The sequence below is a fragment of the Lampris incognitus genome, chromosome 1 (assembly GCF_029633865.1).
Source record: "Lampris incognitus isolate fLamInc1 chromosome 1, fLamInc1.hap2, whole genome shotgun sequence".
Taxonomy (NCBI): Eukaryota; Metazoa; Chordata; class Actinopteri; order Lampriformes; family Lampridae; genus Lampris; species Lampris incognitus.
Window position 1 is genome coordinate 48,404,759 of NC_079211.1, and position 22,495 is coordinate 48,427,253.

General features: G+C 46.2%; 1 protein-coding gene and 1 non-coding gene across 2 annotated transcripts in view; both read left to right on the forward strand.

Moving 5' to 3' along the window:
• polr1a (RNA polymerase I subunit A) overlaps positions 1-22,495 on the forward strand; it is a 56,902-nt gene that overhangs the window by 31,263 nt on the left and 3,144 nt on the right. The window contains exons 24-36 of the mRNA XM_056282748.1: positions 166-331; positions 3,876-3,999; positions 4,285-4,385; positions 5,911-6,110; positions 7,758-7,925; positions 9,504-9,639; positions 11,572-11,729; positions 13,427-13,544; positions 14,588-14,695; positions 16,056-16,349; positions 20,166-20,366; positions 21,545-21,662; positions 21,800-21,964. Of these exons, the coding sequence (XP_056138723.1) occupies positions 166-331; positions 3,876-3,999; positions 4,285-4,385; positions 5,911-6,110; positions 7,758-7,925; positions 9,504-9,639; positions 11,572-11,729; positions 13,427-13,544; positions 14,588-14,695; positions 16,056-16,349; positions 20,166-20,366; positions 21,545-21,662; positions 21,800-21,964 (2,057 nt within the window). The remainder of the gene's footprint in view (positions 1-165; positions 332-3,875; positions 4,000-4,284; positions 4,386-5,910; positions 6,111-7,757; positions 7,926-9,503; positions 9,640-11,571; positions 11,730-13,426; positions 13,545-14,587; positions 14,696-16,055; positions 16,350-20,165; positions 20,367-21,544; positions 21,663-21,799; positions 21,965-22,495) is intronic.
• LOC130127663 (small nucleolar RNA SNORA5) lies at positions 369-503 on the forward strand. Its single transcript, XR_008811842.1, has one exon. It is a non-coding gene; the product is annotated as a small nucleolar RNA SNORA5 (small nucleolar RNA).

The window sequence follows — 22,495 nt, forward strand, 5'->3', positions numbered from 1 at the left end:
AAAACCACTCCTCTCAATTCATCCCAACTCATCTCCTTCTCCTGTTTCCCCTTTCCCCTACTCTTGGTCCTCTCTTATATTCTTCCCACCTTCATCCTCTCTCGTCTTTACTTCTTTCTGATCTGCTTTCCTATCTGTGCTGTCAACCTGCTGCTGCTTTTCTAGATGCATTATAAAGCACTTGGAGGGCTTAGTGGTTCAGTATGATCTCACAGTGAGAGACAGTGATGGCTCTGTGGTCCAGTTCTTGTATGGGGAGGACGGTTTGGACATTCCAAAGACTCAGTTCCTACAGCCAAGACAATTTCCTTTCATTGAGGACAACTTTGAGGTAAATTACAGACAAACAACCAGGCAAACACACAAGATGCAGCCTTTTCAAATTCAGTGCTCTCTCCCTGATGGGGTGCCACTGGCCAAAATGGCTGCCACAGCAACATTGTAGCTCATGGGCCCCATTGCCCAACATGGCCATCGGGGATAAATATGTCCTGCACACAAAGAAAAAACATTGGGCCTCATGAACTAAGTTCAAGTTCAAACTTTATTGTCATATGTACTAAAATACAATGAAATTCTGGTGCTCTGGCTGTCTTTGCCTTAACACAAGGGACACAAGGACAAAGAACACAAAAGACCTGCTATCCCCCCAAAAAAACAGACTGTGCACACAGTGAATTCATACAAATGTTATGAAGTTGTGGTAGTTCCATGGCAGTACTTTGCAGCAGTCTGCAGTCCTGAGCTGTCAGGTTACCAAACCACACTGTGATACAGCCTGTGAAGGCACTCTCCATGGTACTGTGATAAAAGTTCATAAGAGTTTTGGTATTCATACCAAAACTCTTTGAGACGCCGCAGAAATACATTCTCTGCTGTGCCTTCTTGAGGATGCCATCGATGTTGAGAGACCATGTGAGGGTGTCTGTGATGTGTAAACCATGAAATTTAAAACTGTCCACAAATTAGGTGGCACGGTGGCCCAGTGGTTAACACTGTTGCCTCGCAGCAAGAAGGTCCTGGGTTCGAACCCCAGGCCGTCCGAGGTCCTTTCTGTATGGAGTTTGCATGTTCTCATGTCTGCGTCGGTTTCCTCCAGGTGCTCCGGTTTCCTCACACAGTCCAAAGACATTCATGTTAGAGTTAATACTCCTGTCTGTGTCCCTGAGCAAGGCAATGGAAAGAAGAACTGGAGTTGGTCCCCGGGCACAGCAGCTGCTCGTATACAATAGGTTGGGTTAAATGCAGAAAACAAATTCATTGGAAGAATACAATTTGTTGTAAGAATACAGTGTCAAGTAAAGTGGCTTTGTTTCATTTCAACAGATGAACCATTGATGGAAATAGGAATGTGATTTCCTCTGATCTTTCTAAAGTCAACAATGATTTCTTTTGTCTTATTGACATTTAGAGAGTGTTTGTTATCATGGCACCATATGGTTAAATCTTCCACATCCCTCCTATAGGCCCTCTCATCACTTTCACTTATTAGTCCAATCACTGTGGTGTCATCTGCGAATTTAATGAGGCTGTTGTTGTCATATTTGGCAACACAGTTGTGTGTAAACAGACTGTGTGTAAACAATATGGGACTGAGACAGCAGCCCTGAGGTGCGCTGGTCCTTAGAACTAATGTAGGTTAGTATGTTTTATCTATTGTCACAGTCTGGGGCCTACCTGTCTGGAAATCAAATAGCCAATTATAGATAGAGTTGCCCAAACCAAGATCTCTAAGTTTCAACACCAGTTTGTTTGGTAAAATTGTGTTGTTATTGAGTGAGGCTGAACCCTTAAAGATTGACCTGTCTATTGATTTAAGCATCCCTGAAGTTTGGATTTGTGTTCTGTAGTCCAACACTATACTGTCCTCACAGAGGGCTTCACGCACTTCACTTTCTGCATGTAGGCAGGAAACAAGAGCACTGAGAGGTGATCGGATTTCCCAAAGTGAGGTTGTGGGATAGACCTGTAAGCTACCTTGACCATGGAGTAACAGTGGTCAAGAGTCATACTGCCTCTGGTTGGGCAGGTGACATGTTGGTAAAATTTTGGTAGCACAGATTTCAGGTTACAGTGGTTAACGTCCCCCACCACAACTGAAATGGCCTCAGGGTGCAAGTTCTCCTGCCTGCTAATGGCTCCCTACACTTCATCCAGCACCGTTGCAGCAGTAGCTTGTGGCAGTATGTAGACAGCAGTTAACAACATGCAGGGGAATTCCCTTGGCAGATAGAATGATCTGCACCTTACTGTTACTTGTTCCAACACTGGCGAACAGGACAGAGAGACCATTTCCACATCAGTGCACCATGAATTGTTAACAAAGAAGCATAGACCGCCTCCCTTTACGTTGCCAGTAGTCATCATGGAACGGTCCGTGCGGTGCACAGAAAAACCCTCCAGTTGTATAGCCCTATCGGGTGTATTAGGATCCGGCCAAGTCTCTGTAAAGCAGAACACACAACAGTCCTACATGTCCCTTTGAGAGCTTAATCGGCAATGAACTTTGCCCATTTTGTTTTTGAGGGACTTGACCTTAGACAGCAGTATGCTGGGAATTGGGGGGCCGGGTAGGACGTTGTCATAGCCTCACCAGGGCGCTGCCTCATTTACCTCGCCTCCAGCAGCGCTGTCTGCGGCCGTTACTCCACGGCGGTACCTGTTTGTTGCAGGTAATCTCTCTCGGCAAGTCTCGCAGCTTCCAGCTGTGGGGAACATCTAATCTTACGTCCAGTAAAGTCTGGCGATCATCGGTAATTTTTCAAGATGCATTTTGTGCAACAAAAGTAACATAACATGAAAACAAACAACAAAGTGAGAGTAGGAGAAAGAAAAAAGCCACTTTATTTTGTCATTGTACAGTTGTTTGGTCACAATGAAATTTGTTCTCTGCATTTATCCATCCTTTTGTATAGGAGCAGTGGGCAGCTGCAGTGCCCGGGGACCAACTCCAGTTCTTCTTTCCATTGCCTTGCTCAGGCACAGACAGGAGTATTAACCCTAACATGCATGTCTTTTTGATGGTGAGAGGAAACCGGAGCACCCGGAGGAAACCACACAGATATGGGGAGAACATGTAAACTCCACACAGAAAGGACCTTGGATGGCCTAGGGTTCGAACCCAGGACCTTCTTGCTGTGAGGCAACAGTGCTAACAACAGGGCCACTGTGCCGTAACGAGTAGCCATAGTATGATGCGATCTTTGATCTTCGCCATCTTGGCAACAGCCAGACATGACCAAAACTCCAGATTCTTATAGTCAATTACTACCAAGTTGCTGAATATTCAGTGTGTTAGCTCCCATTAGTCAGTCAAGATTTCTAAGCCCCAGTGAGTATGTAAAGGGGTCAAATAAAAAAATGAGAAGTTTTTGTTTTTGAGTATAATTGCAATGTTTTAGCACATAGTTTTATGCACTTTGAATAATGTGTATACGGCGCATCCCTAAACCAGCGGGTCTCAAGCTGTATTCTGCATAACCTTCTGACAGGGCTGTGAACAAAGACCCACTGTGAACTAATGCATTCACGAGTAAGAAGTGGTTAATCTAGAGGGAATTAATTAATCTAATTACATTCCGCATTGTTCACTATGTCACTTCTCTGATTCCTATAGTGATGGGATGCAAACAAACTTAATGGTTTTTCCCCTGACAAATGCAACACTCATCAGTTTTGGGAACATTGCCTTCTGTTTCTATTTGTTTGAGGAGAGGTCATTCTAATGTTAAACAACATCCATTTTCTGATGTTTAGACAAATATAATAATGCTCAAGTTAAACTTCTTGCACCTGCAATTATACTCCACCAGGAATAAAGGAAAAAATTTTGAAACAGCCAGTAAGAGCAGAAAATATCTCTTTTCCTCTGCTAGGTGATCAGGAAGACTCAAGCCCTGGATGAGGTTTTGTCACGGCTGGACCCCCAGGCTGCCAATCGACACTTTGCAGCAATTCAGCGTTGGAAAACAAAGCAACAGAGGGCGTGCCCGCGGCAAGGTGCCGTAAATGTTTTGATCTCATCTAGAGAATGCTTTACTCAAGGGGATAAAACGTACGGCTGTTGATAGAAACCATGTCATTTGTTATCATCTAATCAGCCATAACTGCTGATTCCTAACGGGAGCAGTCGAAAGTAGTAGTAGTACATGAGGTGATGCAGGGGAAGCTGGTTCTGCTAGCATTGAAATGCATTTTCATCACTGAGTGAGCAATGAAATGACAAGCTCTCTCAAGCTACCTATGTCAGCTTATGTAGTGTGTATGTGTGTTAATCTCTATCAGGAGCATTCCTACTCTTCTCTGAGAAGAAGCTGCCCAAACTCAAACAACTGATGGAGGGAGAAGTAACACTGACTGGTGGTAGAGATGCTCCCACATTACAGGTACCCCTCTACATAGCCACTCATATACACACATAGGAACTGCACAGTAACAATCTGTGTGATGGCCTTGGTTGGGTGGTGATTTTGGGGGGTGTTGCAGAACTTTTTCCATGCCCCATCACACAAACACACCCGTTTCAGGGTGTCAGAGTGTGTAACAAAATATTTTTTGAAAAAAAAAATTAATCAATCTACTAGGCTTAAGTCTGAGGTAAAATATAAATATGTGTGTGTGTGTGCTTTGGTTAGTTTGAGAAAATGATCTTGCTTCCTTATGTTTTGATTTGCTGCACCTTGGTGGTCCTTTTTTTTGGGGGGGGGGGTCGGAGTTTTCCCCCCTTTTCCCCCCAATTGTACCTGACCAATTACCCCACTCTTCCAAGCCGTCCAGGTCTCTGCTCCACCCCCTCTGCCGAGCTGGGGAGGACTGCTATTCAGTTTTCAATTTTGGAATTCGGATATTCGGGGGGGGTTGGTTTTGGGTGGTTTTTGTTTTTTTCTTGCTAAATGTCGGCTATCAATAAAGGCGAACTGCACAATACATTTTGTCGGCGCATTCTTGTACTATATTTATACTTTTGGGGGGGGGGTTTCCCCCCTTTTTCTCCCCACTTGTATCTGGCCAATTACCCCTCTCTTACGAGCCATCCCGGTCACTGCTCCACCCCCTCTGCCGAGCCGGGGAGGGCTGCAGACTACCACATGCTTCCTCCGATACGTGTGGAGTCACCAGCCACTTCTTTTCACCTGACAGTGAGGAGTTTCACCAGGGGGACGTAGCGCATGGGAGGATCTCGCTGTTCCCCCCCAGTCCCCCCCGAACAGGCACCCGAACCAACCAGAGTAGGCGGTAGCGTAGCGACGAGGACACATACCCACATCCGGCTTCTCACCCGCAGACGCGGCCAATTGTGTCTGTAGGGACGCCTGACCAAGATGGAGATAACACGGGGAGTTGAATCGACGATCCCCGTGTTGGTAGGCAACGGAATAGACCACTACGCTACCTGAACGCCCTTCGCCTTGGTGTTTTAGCAGCAGAATTAGTTTTAGTGTTGGTCTACTTATCTCACGGGAGAAAAGTGTTGTTAACTGAAATCATCCGTGAGCTAGAGACACACTGTGATTCACATAGGACGTTTTATATAAGCCGATCATTAGTTTAAATTTTTTTCCTTTAAGTTTTCTTTCATTTGAATCTTCCCTTGTTACTTGAATAAAGTACTGTTCAGTTGCGCACACTGATCCATGTAGAGTTTTCTAGACATACCATCTACTTTTGTTTTGTTCATTTGCTATTTTGTTTTCTACCCTGGTAGATAGATTGTGCGTGCGATCTCTCTCCATCTCTTTCACACCCCGCCCCTTGTAGCTCCATCCTGAAGGGCCACTACACTGTAGAGGGGACTCCAATACTAGGGGTAGGACCGGGGGGGGGGATTGGGCCTTAGTTTTAGGTTTTCTATGAAATGGCTTCAAAAAAAAACATGTCATCACAACCGAAATGTACCCCTTCCCTTCCCAGCTGGTCAACCGCTGGCGTTCCTTAGAGCATGACAACCAACTGAAATACTCCAAGAAGACCTCGCGGTGCCCAGAGCCCAGTTTGAGCTTGTTAAGACCTGATACCTGCTTTGGATCGGTGTCTGAAAACTTCCACGACATCACGGAAAAATACCTTCAGAGCACAGACAGTAGGCGCCGCGACAGCCTGAACACCGACAGGTAGGAGTGCGTTTCTGTGCTCGTGTGTGCCTTGGTGAGTTGAGGTGTGCAGTTTTCATTGGCTCTGTATGTCTGACTTTGTCCTTTCGTGGACGAACCCCTGCAGAGGACACGGCACAAAAAGAACAATTTACTGTCGTTTCTGTCAGGTACTTGTGTACACAAAAGAAGCGAAATTTCGTTTCACCCAGCCCACAGCAGTGCGACACAAAAGATGAAAACGTACATCCAAAACTTCCAAAAACGACACCGCCAAAAAAATTCAACACTCATTCAACAACATTCAGTGCAACGCAGTCCAAAATCTCCACTGTCCAGAGAACGAACGCCAGCCAGGATGACTGTCGGAACTGCTGGTCTGCATGGGCAAGCAGTTAGCTTAGCCTGCCCCGCTTCCGCTTCCTGTCAGACTGCCCTCGATGATTCCTCCCCGGGCACAGCATCACGCAGGGCAGTGGTCCCTGGGCCCATCAGACCAGGCTGCCCCAGCCAATCCAACGCTAGCTCTCCCAGCCAGACACCGTCGAAACACCTCCCCCACACTCCACACAACGACACACAAACACAGACGCAGACGAAAACACTGCACAGTCGACGCTGGGCGAGGCCACCGCCACACCGCCGCGGTGTTTCCTCCCGGGCGCAGCTCCGAGCAGGGCCGTGGTCCCTGGGCCCACAGGACGCAGCAGACCAAGCTCTCTCAGCCGATCCAACACCAGCTCTCCCGGCCATTAAATGGGGGAAGAAAAAAGAAATCGAAGATCAAAATAAAAACGTCACACGAAGACACGAACTTAGACGTGGACAAAGACACTGCATGGTCAGTACTGGGTGAAGCCGCTGCAAACGTGAGTTCGCGCCACCATCTTCCCACACCGGAAGCACGAGCGTGTATACTGACAGCTCACAGTGCTTGTGTGTTAGCTATGTGATTGAGAATCAGAGACAGAGTTAAGCCATCACTGAACACAAGCAGCCACGGAAACACCAGGGTCCTGATCTGTCGCCATTTCCTGAATGAAGTGGGGTTTTTTATTTTTTTTAACTACTTTCATTAATCCCCGTGGAGCAATTCTTTTTCTGCATTTAAGCCATCCGAGTTTTGTAGCTAGGAGCAGTGGGTAGCCACTAGTGCAGAGCCCGGGGACCAACTCCAGTTCTTTTCCCATTGCCTTGCTCAGGGGCACAGAAAAAAGTATTAACCCTAACATGCGTGTATTTTTGACTGTGGGGGAAACTGGAGCACCCGGAGAAAACCCACCGCAGACACGGGGAGAACATGCAAACTCCACACAGAGGATGACCTGGGATGAGGGCCCCCCCCCCCCCCCCGCCCAAGGTTGGACAACCCCGAGATTCAAACCCAGGACCTTCTTGCTTTGAGGCAACAGAGCTAACTACTGGGCCACTGTGCATTATTCTTGATCCACTGAACTTAAAATCCGACACCTCACTTTTCCAAGGTCGCAAGCGACATCTAATCTTTGGGGTCGTTACAAACAGCCTGTGTTAAAACCTGGTTGACCTTTCTCTCTTTCTACAGCTTCAGTGTTTTGTTTTCTTGCTTCATTGTTATGTCCACAGAAAATTAACTACTCTCTCTTCCTCTCGCTCTGTCTCTCTCATCCTCTCTCGCTGTCTCTCCAGCCTCCGCCAGCTGTTGTATTATAAGTGGCAGCGTTCGCTGTGTGACCCAGGGGAAGCCGTGGGTTTGCTGGCAGCCCAGTCTGTTGGAGAGCCTTCGACCCAGATGACCCTGAACACCTTTCACTTTGCTGGCAGAGGAGAGATGAATGTCACCTTGGGAATACCCAGGTATTAAAATGTCCTGTTAATTATTATTCACTTATTTGTGAACAGTACTGAGAAGAGCGGTTGCACTTGGGCTGAGTACGTACCCACCAAAATGCAGTCATCAGTCATTGTATTATTATGAATTACATTATTATTATTAATTACAAGTGAGATTTGTCTAGTAATGTGGGCTGGTCATGGTACCAAAAGCTAAACAATCAGTTATTTCTGCAACACTAGAACGACCGGGATTTCACTCCTACCTAAAACGACCATGGGCAGTCAACATGATTGCTGGTTTTTAAACTCTATATTCTGTCAAGATAAATGTCCAACTGAGACATTAATGCATTACATATGTTAGTATGTCTGTTAGGAAATGACTGACACCAAAATTTGTATTTTAACAACTATAATACTATTTTCAAACAATTTAAACTTCAGAGATACGAACTTAAATGGCAAAATTCAAACTTCGAACTTGAATAGCAAAATTGAACAAGTGAAAATATTACCTGAAAAACAAAACGGAAAACATATTAACAAACATATTAACAAACACAGCAAGGCCTGTAAAATGTGAAATGTAAAAAAGAACTGAAAATAAATATTGAAACAGTCCCAAACAACGACCGGAACTTAAAAAACTACTAGAATGACCATGGGCCGTCATTTTGACCGCCACAGTTTTTAAACTCTATATCCTGTCAGGAGAAATACCCAATTGAGATATTAATGCATTGCATATGTTATTATGTGTGTTAAGAAACTAACTGAGACCAAAAATAATATTTTAACCACTTTAACACTATTTTTCAAACAATTTAAAATGGCCGCTGTCCAACGCCTGTAAGCACTGCAACACCTCAGTGGTAATCATGGTGCGTCTGTACCAGCGTCTGTAACCAGACATGGTGGAAATAATCAAAAAAACAAGTTTAGACTATTACTCTCCACTGGAGGACGCTAGTGTGTTTCCAGGACAGAGCAATGAACTTCACGAAGGAAATGATGCAACCAACACACGTCATGGATAGTGACATGATGCACACGATCACGTGCAAATTACAAGCGGTCATTTTGACCGCTCATGGTCGTTTTAGGTAGCTCTTATCATAACTCATTTTTTTGTGCAATTGGTCTAAAACTCATTTTAATGCAAATATATGCAATGTTAGGAGCATTCAGGGAGTGGCAGGTCTGTTGTTTTTTTTTTTTGTTTTTTTTTTACAAAGTTATTAAACTACTATTAAAATCCAAAACGGTCAAAATGACTGACTTAGTCATTCTAGTGTTAAAATAATTTACCCAAGAATCAGTCCAATAATAATGATAATGTGCTAGCTAATTACCCATTTAGAGTTGTTTTGCCACTGTCATTGTCGTTCTTGTATTTGTTGTCAATGTGTGTGGATTTTTGTGAGCACATTTGTGATCCTGTCATTTCCTCCCTCTATCCTCCTGCTTTCTTTAATTTTGTGCTTTCCTCCCTGGTTCCGTCCTCACCGCGTCACCCGTCAACCTTCATGTTTTCCCTCCGCTCTTTGCTCCATCTCTCCTTCCAACATTGCTCTACCTGTATTCCCATCTTCCTCCCAGACTGAGAGAGATTCTGATGGTAGCCAGCGCCAATATTAAGACTCCCATGATGAGTGTCCCTGTGCGCAACAACAGGAAGGCTTTAAAGAGAGCCAAGACCCTCCAGAAGAGGCTCACCAGGGTCTGTCTGTCTGAGGTAATGCCATCTTCTTCCGTTCTGTTCTGTTCCCCTCCCCTCTAGGGCTGGACCCGAATATTCAACTATTTGGATATGCATTCGTTTAGTAGCTGTTCATTATTCAAATTTTGGGATTCGGCTATTCGGTTTTTGGGGGGGTTTTTTGGGCTAAATGTAGACTGTGCATAAAGTTGAACTGCAAAATAAATTTTGTCGGCACATTCTTGTATTATATTTATACTTTTTTGGGGGGGGGGGGGTTTTCCCCCCTTTTTCTCCCCAATTGTACTAGGCCAATTACCCCACTCTTCCGAGCCGTCCTGGTCGCTGCTCCACCCCCTCTGCCGATGCAGGGAGGGCTGCAGACTACCACATGTCTCCTCCGATACATGTGGAGTCTCCAGCGGCTTCTTTTCACCTGACAGTGAGGAGTTTCACCAGGGGGATGTAGCATGTGGGACGATCACGCTATTCCCCCCAGTTCCCCCTCCCCCGGAACAGCCGCACCCGACCGACCAGAGGAGGCGCTAGTGCAGCGATCAGGACACATACCCACATCTGGCTTTCCACCCGCAGACACAGCCAATTGTGTCTTTAGGGACACCCAATCAAACTGGGGATAACACGGGGACTCGAACCGGCGATCTCCGTGTTTGTAGGCGACGGAATAGACAGCTATGCTATCCAGACACTCTATATTCATACTTTTTAATTGAACTGTTAAAATGTGGAAATCTATACCGTCTCAGCTGCGGTGCCGGACAGCCCTCTCACGCATAGCAGAGATGCCAGGCTTCACCTCTCCGGTTCGAATCCATATGTTACCTCCGGCTTGGTTGGGCGTCCCTACAGACACAATTGGCCGTGTCTGCGGGTAGGAAGCCGGACGTGGGTATGTGTCCTAGTCGCTGCACTAGCGCCTCTTCTGGTAGGTCGGGGCGCCTGTTCAGGGGGAAGTAGTGCGTAGTCCTCCCACGCACTACGTCCCTCCGGCGAAACTCCTCACTGTCAGGTGAAAAGAAGCGGCTGGCGACTCCACATGAATCGGAGGAGGCATGTGGTAGTCTGCAGCCATCCCCGGCTTGGCAAGGGGGGTGGAGCAGCGACCGGGACGGCTCGGAAGAGTGGGGTAATTAATTGGCCAAGTATAATTTGGAGAAAAGGGGAGGAAAATCCCCCCCCCCCCAAAAAATGTATTTCTGGGTGATTTGTGACTTTGCTGGAAAAATGTCGGCGTGTTACACTGTTAGGCCTACTGTGATGGCTGTGTGTACCGTTGTTATAACAGAAATATGTGTTGGGGTCAGCTTGTAAGACTTGGACGAACAGCTGACGGAGTTGGGAACTGAAGGTGGTCCCCGGGCGCTGCACTGCGGCTGCCCACCCACCACTCCTGCAGGGTTGGTTTAAATGCAGACAAGCCTGCTATGTCACAAAAAGTGCCCTGATCGGACCTCGTTCAGCCAAACCCCTCGGGATTACGAATGTGCATCAGACACACCAAAACCTTTTGGAAAATGTTTTTTTATTAACAAATAACAATGCAAAACACAATACTGCAGAGTAGCAAAATCCTTAAAAATTAAAAAAATATATTAATTAAACCGAAAGACACGTGGTGCAGTGCTGTGCCGTCCATCTCGGCCGAGAATGGAGAAATGTCTGGCTGCCCCCCCCCCCCACCCCACCCACCCACTGCTGAAGCACAAAAAATATTATTCAGGACAGCCCTGCTCTCCTGTCCTACTGTTGAATGTACATTTTGGACCTGTTTGAGTGTGCGTTTGCAGCAACATCTACACAGCAACTGTGCTTGCTGGTGTCTGCGTATCTCTGTATCACTACTTACGTCGCAGGGTTTTCCATTAAGGAGTTGCAGGTCAGAGCCTCAGCGCATGACAAGCAGATGTCCCCGGTTTTAACTCTTTGTTTGCATATTTTTCACTTAAGGTGCTACAGAAGATTGATGTTGTCGAGACATTGCGGGTCGAGAAGAATCAACAAAACGCCCGGATGTACAACGTCACCTTCCACTTCCTGCCCGCGGAGCGTTATTGTGCCGATAAGCTGCTGTCACCAAAACAGATCCTCCGCTACATGGAGACAAGGTGTGTGTGGGGATGTGTGTGTGGGGGGAGGGGGGGTAACAGGGGTATCAAATCAGACTCATCAAATCAGTCTCATAAATGTATTAATAGATAATTTTGGCTGTACAATATTTATAATTGAACCATTCAAATGGATGGACTAATCAGTGTTCTACCAGCTGGAGTACTTTACTTGGCTGAGGATGGCTCCAGGAAATACTATCACAAAACCAGCAGGAAAACGTCTTACTTCATCCATCCATCCATTATCCAAACCACTTAAATGAATTCGGGTCACGGGGATGCTGGAGCCTATCCCAGCAGTCATTGGGCAGCAGGCGGGGAGACACCCTGGACAGGCCACTAGTCCATCACAGGGCCCACACACCTAGGGACAATTTAGTACAGCCGATTCACCTGACCTACATGTCTTTGGACTGTGGGAGGAAACCGGAGCACCTAGAGGAAACCCACGCAGACACGGGGAGAACATGCAAACTCCATACAGAGGATGACCGCCAAGGTTGGACAACCCCAGGGCTCGAACCCAGGACCTTCTTGCTGTGAGGCGTCCGCGCTAACCACAGAGTCACCGTGCCGCCTTCTTACTTCAGTGAAAACAATTTGTTTTGTTTTTTTTCTCAAAGATATTTTTATTGGATTTTAAACAACAAGCAATGCTTACAAAGATTTTAAAACAAGTGCATGCTGTTGTCCTACGAACAGCGCGGGGGCACACGTTCGGGAACACAGTCTCTTTTCTCCTGGTAGCTCAGCAGCTGAAAACCTTCATCCATCGTCTGAGGATTTTCAAAGGAGTCTTAGTTGCGATTGCGTCGAACATCAGGATGACTGTTGGAACTGCCGGTCTGCATGGGCTAGCAGTTAGCTTAGCCTGCCCCACTTCCACATCCTGTCAGACCACCCTCGGTGTTTCCTCCCTGGGCACAGCTCCAGGCAGGACCATGGTCCCTGTGCCCACCGGACACAGCAGACCAGGCTCCCCCGGTCGATCCAACTCCAGCTGTCCCCGCCAGACACCTTCAATACACCTCCCCACACGCCACGCGATGACACCAAAACCAGTGTTATCGGAACTGCCAGTCTTCGTGAGCTAGCGGTTAGCGTAGCCTGCTCCACTTCCGTGTCCTGTCAGACCGCCCTCGGTGTTTCCTCTACGGGCGCAGCTCCAAGCAGGGCTGTGGTCCCTGGGCCCACAGGATGCAGCGGACCAAGCTCTCCCAAATCCGCTGTGATGTTAACGACATTGATTCTTACAACATAGGCAGGTTAGAATGATAGAAACTGAACATTATCTGCTGTTTGCTTGCCTATGTCGACTTCTCTACCCTGCGAGTATGAGAGTCGGAGTGACTGGCTTTATGCATTATGCAGCCTAGCTCATCCATTCACACACATTGCTGTGATGATGTGGCAGAGGGCTGATGGTGTGATTGTCTTGACTTAGTTGTGTGAATGTATTGCTGCCACCTGTTCGGTCAAAGCTCCAGTTAACACAATAAGCAGATGTTTGATAGCAGGAAGGGAGGGTAGGGTCATAATGATTCTGCTGTTGTTGTGGGGGGGTTTTCTGCCCCCGGGGTTTTCTTTCTCCTTTTGAAAAGCACAGCACCCAGTCAGCTGTTTGTTAATCTCTTTCCTTCCCCCTCTCATCACCTTGAACCCCCCCCCATCTCCTCCTCCTCCTCTCCTTCCAGGTTTTTCCCGCTCCTTATAGTGTCCATAAAGAAGCACAGCGCCAAACTGACGTCTATTGCTGTGGAAACCAGGAGGGCCACAGACAGAGACAAAGACCCAGATGGATATGCTGGAGCAGTGAGTTCCTGCTTTCACCTTTCTTTCTTTTTTTCTTCTTCTTCTTTTTTTTCAGTTGCTCATTTCTATATGAAATATTGTGGGCTAATACCCGCAAGACTGATGCCCTTAAGTTATTCAGACGACGTGCCGTCGAGGACAGATCGGAAAAGGCTACTTTGGAAAATGAAATTGCTGCAGTTGGAACATTGATGTGTGGGTGTAAAAGAGTGATCTGTCAAGAACACCTTGATTAATTGGATTTCGGTTTTAAGTTCAAGAAGGCCAGAAATTCACAACGCCGGAATTTTTCCTAGAAATTCAAACATCATATATCGATCCGATGTGTCGTTGACAAAGTTTCTCGAATCTAATGATATCCAAATGGCTGGGAATTGATCATTCCATCCCTTACCCAAGCTGCTTATCCAAGTCGGGGGTCATGGAGATGCTGGTGCCTATCCCAGCAGTCATTGGGCAGCAGGCGGGGAGACGCCGCCAGACAGGCCGCCAGTCCATCACAGTGCCCACACACACACACACACACACACACACACACACACACACACACACACACACATTCACACCTAGGGAAAATTTAGTACGGCCGATTCACCTGACCTACATGTCTTTGGACTGTGGGAGGAAACTGGAGCACCCGGAGGAAACCCACACAAACATAGAGAGAACATGCAAGCTCAATTAATTAAAAGTATTAATAATAATGCAATAACATTATAATGGAATTAATCATAATAAAATGTAATGCATAGCTCAGCTTCCATTATGACGAGATTAAATTGGGTTGGCTTTGTTGTCCTTTGTGCTGTTATTCTGTATCTGCTCTTTTTTATTAACTGTTTGACACTCATCCCTTTGTTTTAGTTGTTAAAGTTGGTCATCATTTTAAAAATTTCAATTCAAGTTACTGTCCAATATCGTCACTCGTTTGTTCATGTCTCGTCTCGTTCATGACGGGGTGATGATTCTGTCTTGGAATATTACGGAAATGTTTTCCAAGATGACCTTGATTAACCTTGGCCTTGATTTTTGGTTTTCATCAGGTTGTAGGAGAGGAGGGAGAGGGGGAGCGAGAGATCGTAGACGACGAGGGGAACGAGGGAGACGCCGATGCCTCCGACGCCAAACGAAGAGAGAGACAGGAAGAGGAGGTTCGACGCAAACACAGAACATTCGACTTAGCAGAAAAGTTAGCCATCCTCCCCCAAGCTTACACTGAGCCAAGGAGACAAAACTCACTTCTACCCAGTAGGAATCAGGAACATTTATTTGTCATTTCATTCCATGCACCTGCGCACAAGACAAAGACAAAAACACATCCACATCACAAGAACACATATACCGTATATCCAAACTACAAAAAAAATACAAAAACTCATATATCCAAAAAAAAAAAAAAAAATCGGGCCTCCGGGTGGCGTGGCAGTCTATTCCACTGCCTACCTCCTCTAGTCGGTTGGGGCACCTGTTCAGAGGGGAGGGGGAACTAGGGGGAATAGCATGTTCCCCCTGGTGAAACTCCTCACTGTCAGGTGAAAAGAAGCAGCTGGTGACTCCACATGTATCGGAGGAGGCGTATGGTGGTCTGTAACCCTCCCCGGATCGGCAGAGGGGGTGGAGCAGCGACCGGGACGGCTTGGAAGAGTCGGGTAATTGGCCAAGTACAATTGGGGAGAAATAAAGAAAAGAAAAAAATCACTGTCCAAGAGAGCGAACGCTAGAATGACTGTCAGACTGCCGGTCTGCATGGGCTAGCAGTTAGCTTAGTCTGCCCCGCCCCCACGTCCTGTCAGACCACCCTCTGTGTTTCCTCCTTGGGCACAGCTCCAAGTAGGGACGTGGTCCCTGTGCCCACCAGCTGCAGCAGACCAGCTCCCCTAGCCGATCCAACACCAGCTTTCCCAGCCAAACACCAATAGTTGTATGTCTTACACATTTCTTCGTGCCCCATTAGTTGAAGTCCTAATTAGAGGTGGAAAGTAACAAAGTACATTCACTCAAGTACTGTACTTAAGTAAAATTTTTGGTACTGTTTGGCCATTTTGTTAGACTATACTTTTACTCAATTAAATTCCAGAGAGAAATATTGTACTTTTTACTCCACTATATTTTTTGCTCCACTACATTTATCTGACAGCTATGCTTACTTTTTAAAATAAGGTTTTATATGCAAAACATATGATAAGCTCATAGGATGAGTTTAAACAAGTAACCAGCAACAACATAACAAAACAACACTACAGTTTAACAAGTAGTGTAACACTAAACCGGATCATTTCTTAGAATGAGTACTTTTACTTTGGATACTTAAAGTACCTCTCCACTCAAAAATGTGTTTTTCTCATGTTTGTGTCCCCGTTTTACTGCTTATACTTCATTGCTCTTAAGTCAGATTTTGAATGCAGGACTTTTACTATAAATGAAGTATTCTCACACTGTTGTATCATTACTGTTACTTAAGTATGTTTTCCACCACTGGTCCTAACCCATCTGTAATCCCTCTCTCTGCAGGTGGACTATGAGAGCGAGGAGGGGGAAGGGGCAGAGGAGGTGGAAGGAGAGGAGAAGGAGGAGGATCAGGAGGAGGAACAGGGAGACGAGGCACAGGGGGAAGAGGAGAGTAGCCCAGAACAGGCCCAGCCAGAGTCTGTGGAAGGACGAGGGAGAAGGGGAAAGGGAAAGGAAAAGGAAAAGAAAGGAGGAACAGAGGACGACATGGATATGATGAGAGTCAATGCTGTGCTAAACTCCAATGCACCTATAGAGAGTTACTCCTACGACAGCCAACACGGACTCTGGTGCCAGGTGAGTTCACATTCTGTGTATCAGCCCGAACCTTGCACCCGGGAAGGTCAAGAAGGTTTTGGAAAAATGGCTGATTGGTTTTGCCAAAAGAAAGATGTAATATAAAATGAAGCCATGTTTTGTGTTGTGTTCCTCTACAAGCCTTCTCGAGTCCTTGCAGTGTGAACAAGGCTGAGTAAAATAGACACGTCTATATATTTTTTAACACACACGCTGTCACACAAATGATCCTACAATCCATTGTCATTTTTGTGATGTCATTCCAATAATTTATCAGTAAGACACAGAACGTTAGTGTTCTATGAGATATCGTTTTTTATATGGACTGGTATTGCCTCGAGGATGTTGCTATACTAACCAGGGCTCTACACTAACTTTTTGCATTGGTTGCACTGGTGCGCCTAACTTTTTTTTTTAGGTGCACCAGCACAAAATCCCACATTTTTCATTGCGTCGCCTTTAACGCCAAAAGGTCTCCTTTTTATCGCTCTTCTGTCATATAATGTGAATGATTTTTTTAAAACAATAAGGTGTAGAAAAAGCTTGTCTTTATTTTAAACACAATATATAAAGAATATATATATATATAAAAGAATATATAAAGAAAAATAAAGTGCTACACTGAGCTTAAATTGAACATTTAAACATTTCCAAATAAAAGTGTTGGTGCTTTTAATGAAAAAATTTTCAATGGCTCTACCTCTCTTCATTTTCACTCGTTTTGTCGCGTAGACCAGCGTTTCTCAAAGCTCTCCTGGAGGACCACTTGTCCTGCATGTTTTAGATCTCTCCCTGCTCCAACACAGCTGATTTAAATGATCAGTTTTGTTATTAGGCAGCTTCGGGAGCTCATAACGAGTTGATCATTTGAATCAGCTGTGTTGGAGCAGGGAGAGATCTAAAACATGCAGGACAAGTGGTCTTCCAGGAGAGCTTTGAGAAACGCTGGCGTAGACCTATAGGCTATTATTTTCCCGTTCAAGTTCTCTGGCGCTCAGCCTGCTCAGGTCGCTCGCATTTTTTGAACTGACACTACTTAGAGCAGTGAAAAGGACCACAGCCAATCAGAGGCAAGGACCCGCCCGAGCTCTGTCTCTTATTGGTTTAGACCAGTGTTTCTCAACCCAGTCCTCAAGGAGCCCCTATCCTGCAGATTTTCATTGTAACCCTGCATAGGTAGCCCTGCTTGTACTTACTCAACCAATCATCTCGCAGCACTTAATTATGCAAGGTGTGCAACATCTGACAAAATTCATTGCTGATTGGTTGAATAACTACAAACAGGTACCTATTCAGGGTTGCAAAGAAAATATGCAGGATAGGGGGTCCTTGAGGACTGGGTTGAGAAACACTGGTTTAGACCACGATACCATCAGGAGAACACAAGAGAGATGCTGCGCTTGCAAAAGAGATTTCAGTGTTCACCCGAGCAGCATCGGGTGCACCAGTGCCACCTATAATTTTTTTCAGTCGCACTCTTAAAAATTTTACTCGCATGTGCGACCAAATTGGTCGCACTCTCGAGCCCTGCTAACACGAGAGGCAAAGTTGTCAACAAAGGACTAAGCCGCTGCTATCTTTATTGTCTCATTATCATTTTTGCTACCTCACTTATTTTTACTACCTCACTTATACTAAATGTTGTTTGTTCTTGTTTTTATCTTGTTTTTTTTAATCATTAACCCTGTCTGGTGTTGCTGGTCTGAGAGTCACCAAACGAAATTTTATTGTGTGTACACAGTGACAATAAAGTATCTTATCTTCCCATCAAAGTTGGCCTCTAGGTGTTTTAAACAGTTTCTCTTCGAAAGATGTTCCCGCCCCCACCTCCATGCTGGAGCGGGTGGCGGCTTCGCCCAGTGATGGGGGGTTGGCGGCGTGGGGTCGTGTTTGCGGGGACCTCACCCAGTACCATCCATGCAGTGTGTCTTTGTCCGCGTTTGGGTTTTGTCTTCGTTTGATGGCTGATCAAAGATCAAAGATGGGAGAGCTTGGTCTGCTGCGTCTTGTGGGCCCAGAGACCACCGCCCTGCCTGGAGCTGCGACCGGGGGAGGTAACACCGAGGGCGATCTGACGGGACACGGAAGCGGGGCAGGCTGAGCTAGCTGCTGGCCCACGCGGACCCGCAGTTCTAATGGCACCGAGGACGGTCTGGCGGCGGCCTCGCCCGGCGTTGACTGTGGTGTTTTGGTATCGTCTTGTGGAGTGCGGGGGGGGTGTGTCTGTCTGGCTATGAGAGCTGGTGTTGGATCGGCTGGGGGAGCCTGGTCTGCTGCGCCCGGTGGACCCAAGGACCACGGCTGCTGCCTGAGGGGGAAGCACCGAGTGCGGTCTGACAGGACATGGGGGCGGGGTGGGCTGGGCTAACTGCTAGCCCATGCAGACCGGCAATTCCGACGGTCATCCTGGCTGGTGTTCATTCCCTTGGACAGTGATTTTGATTTTTTAGTTTGGATATACACTACCGTTCAAAAGTTTGGGATCACCCAAACAATTTTGTGTTTTCCATGAAAAGTCACACTTATTCACCACCATATGTTGTGAAATGAATAGAAAATAGAGTCAAGACATTGACAAGGTTAGAAATAATGATTTGTATTTGAAATAAGATTTTTTTTACATCAAACTTTGCTTTCGTCAAAGAATCCTCCATTTGCAGCAATTACAGCATTGCAGACCTTTGGCATTCTAGCTGTTAATTTGTTGAGGTAATCTGGAGAAATTGCACCCCACGCTTCCAGAAGCAGCTCCCACAAGTTGGATTGGTTGGATGGGCACTTCTTTGAGCAGATTGAGTTTCTGGAGCATCACATTTGTGGGGTCAATTAAACGCTCAAAATGGCCAGAAAAAGAGAACTTTCATCTGAAACTCGACAGTCTATTCTTGTTCTTAGAAATGAAGGCTATTCCATGCGAGAAATTGCTAAGAAATTGAAGATTTCCTACACCGGTGTGTACTACTCCCTTCAGAGGACAGCACAAATAGGCTCTAACCAGAGTAGAAAAAGAAGTGGGAGGCCGCGTTGCACAACTGAGCAAGAAGATAAGTACATTAGAGTCTCTAGTTTGAGAAACAGACGCCTCACAGGTCCCCAACTGGCATCTTCATTAAATAGTACCTGTTAGAGCCTGTTTGTGCTGTCCTCTGAAGGGAGTAGTACACACCGGTGTAGGAAATCTTCAATTTCTTAGCAATTTCTCGCATGGAATAGCCTTCATTTCTAAGAACAAGAATAGACTGTCGAGTTTCAGATGAAAGTTCTCTTTTTCTGGCCATTTTGAGCGTTTAATTGACCCCACAAATGTGATGCTCCAGAAACTCAATCTGCTCAAAGAAGTGCCCATCCAACCAATCCAACTTGTGGGAGCTGCTTCTGGAAGCGTGGGGTGCAATTTCTCCAGATTACCTCAACAAATTAACAGCTAGAATGCCAAAGGTCTGCAATGCTGTAATTGCTGCAAACGGAGGATTCTTTGACGAAAGCAAAGTTTGATGTAAAAAAAATCTTATTTCAAATACAAATCATTATTTCTAACCTTGTCAATGTCTTGACTCTATTTTCTATTCATTTCACAACATATGGTGGTGAATAAGTGTGACTTTTCATGGAAAACACGAAATTGTTTGGGTGATCCCAAACTTTTGAACGGTAGTGTATGTGTTAGATATATGTGTTAGTTAGTATGTGTGTTCTTGTAGTTCTTGTCGTCTTTGGCTATGTGTTCTTGTCTTTGTGTAGCACCGTCGGGGGCTGGGGGGAACGATAGTGTTCCTGATTCCTGACCCTACAATGCCTCTATCTCTCCTTTCATAGATAACCATTGTCCTGCCTTTGAGCAAGGTGCACTTTGACCTCATGTCGGTTCTCTCCTCGCTGGCCCAAAACGCGGTTATCATGGAAACGAAGGGCATCACCCGCTGCCTGCTGAGCGAAACCACAACGAAGACGGGAGAGAAAGAAACGGTTCTCAACACAGAGGGAATCAACATCCATGAAATGTTCAACCACAACGATGTACGTATTAGGATTGTCTTATAGAATACATTTCAATTTTGTCACGGCTGAAATAATTCAAAGTCCATGCAAAATTTGATGATGAAATATAAGGTACAAAATGCTGACAGTTGGCGAGAACGCTGCTGCCATTTCACTTATCCTTCGTAGCCTGTTGGAAGGTAAAAAATCAGCTGTGCATTTATTTGTGACAAAATTATCGGTGTGATTGGTTGAACAAAATTGCAGTAAACACATAATTTTTACAAAATTATGTAAAACCAGTTAAGGAAATAAGTCACAGATGGTGACAGACAGGTTTTTGTTTTTTTTGTTTTTGTTTTTTTTTTGTTTTTTTAGAAAGCTTTAAATTGTATATCTGAAACGGCCCTGACTGTGTTTGGCTTTAACAGGAGTATATATTGTGTATACCATGTTGGAGTACACTAAAGCAGAGATTTAAAGTAAAGTTACCGGTCCAGGCATGACTTATCAGGCTTCCGTTGCACCACTTTGAGTTTAATTATTTGTATCTACTTGTCTTTTTCTTATAAGGTCTTTAAAATTAGAGAAGAAATGGCTTAGAAAGGTAAAAAAAAATGGGCGTCCGGGTAGCGTTGCGGTCTATTCCATTGCCTACCAACACGGGGGATCACGGTTCGAATCCCCGCGTTACCTCCAGCTTCGTTGGGCGTCCCTACAGACACAATTGGCCGTGTCTGCGGGGTGGGAAGCCGGATGTGGGTATGTGTCCCGGTCACTGCACTAGCGCCTCCTCTGGTTGGTCGGGGCAGAGGGGGAACTGGGAGGAATAGCATGATCCTACGCTACGTCCCCCCTGGCGAAACTCCTCACTGTCAGGTGAAAAGAAGCGGCTGGCGACTTCACATGCATCAGAGGAGGCATGTGGTAGTCTGCAGACCTCCCCGGATCTGCAGAGGGGGTGGAACAGAGACCGGGATGGCTCAGGAGAGTGGGGTAATTGGCCCGGTACAACTGGGGAGAAAAAGGGGGGGGGGGAAATACTCTTCAGTTACAATGAAGGACAACATAATCAGCTGACTTTTAAAAGGTGAGTTTCAGCAGAGGGCAGCATATCACAGTCACATACCGGGTTTGTTCAGCGAGGTCCGTTCCGCTGAAGTCAGCACCACAGACACAGGCTGACGACTGAATGACTTGTTGTTCTTTCACTCCAGATCTTGGACATCAACAGACTCTACTCCAACGAGGTCCACACGATAACCAGGACATATGGTATTGAAGTAGCCGTCAGAGTTATTGAGAAGGAAATCAAAGACGTCTTCGCTGTCTACGGTATACACACACACACACACACAGGGGCCATACAGAAGTCACAAGTACCGGAAAAGTTGGGCTCCAGGTCCGCTCTTAACCCTTCTATCTACATCTCATTCTGCCCCACTTCGCTCTGTGTCTTCTTACACGTGCAGGTATCGAGGTGGACCCCAGGCACCTGTCACTGGTGGCGGACTACATGTGTTTCGAAGGCATTTATAAGCCGCTGAACCGTCAAGCCATCCAGTCCAACTCTTCTCCCCTTCAGCAGATGACGTTTGAGACCAGCTACAAGTTCCTCAAACAGGCAGCTATGATGGGTAAGAGAGGAGAGCAGTGGCACTAGTGTCTGTTAAAGCCTTAAAAAGTGAAGAAGGTCAGGCGTCTGGGTAGTGTGGCAGTCTACTCCATTGCCTACCGACACGGGGATCGCCGATTCGAATCGCCGTGTTACCTCCGGCTTGGTCGGACGTCCCTACGGACACAGTTGGCCGTGTGGGAAGCTGGATGTGGCTATGTGTCCTAGTCGCTGCACTAGCGCCTCCCCTGGTCGGTCGGGGCACCTGTTCGGGGGGGAACTGGGGGGGAATAGCGTGACCCTCCCACGCGCTACGTCCCCCTGGTGAAACTCCTCACTGTCAAGTGAAAAGAAGCGGCTGGCGACTCCACGTGTATCGGAGGAGACGTGTGGTAGTCTGCAGCCCTCCCCGGATCGGCAGAGTGGGTGGAGCAGAGACCGGGACGGCTCGGAAGAGTGGGGCAATTGGCCGGGTACAATTGGGGAGAAAAAGGGGGGAAACAAATCCAAAAAAAAAAAGTGAAGAACTTCAGGCAATCACCCACAACACAGT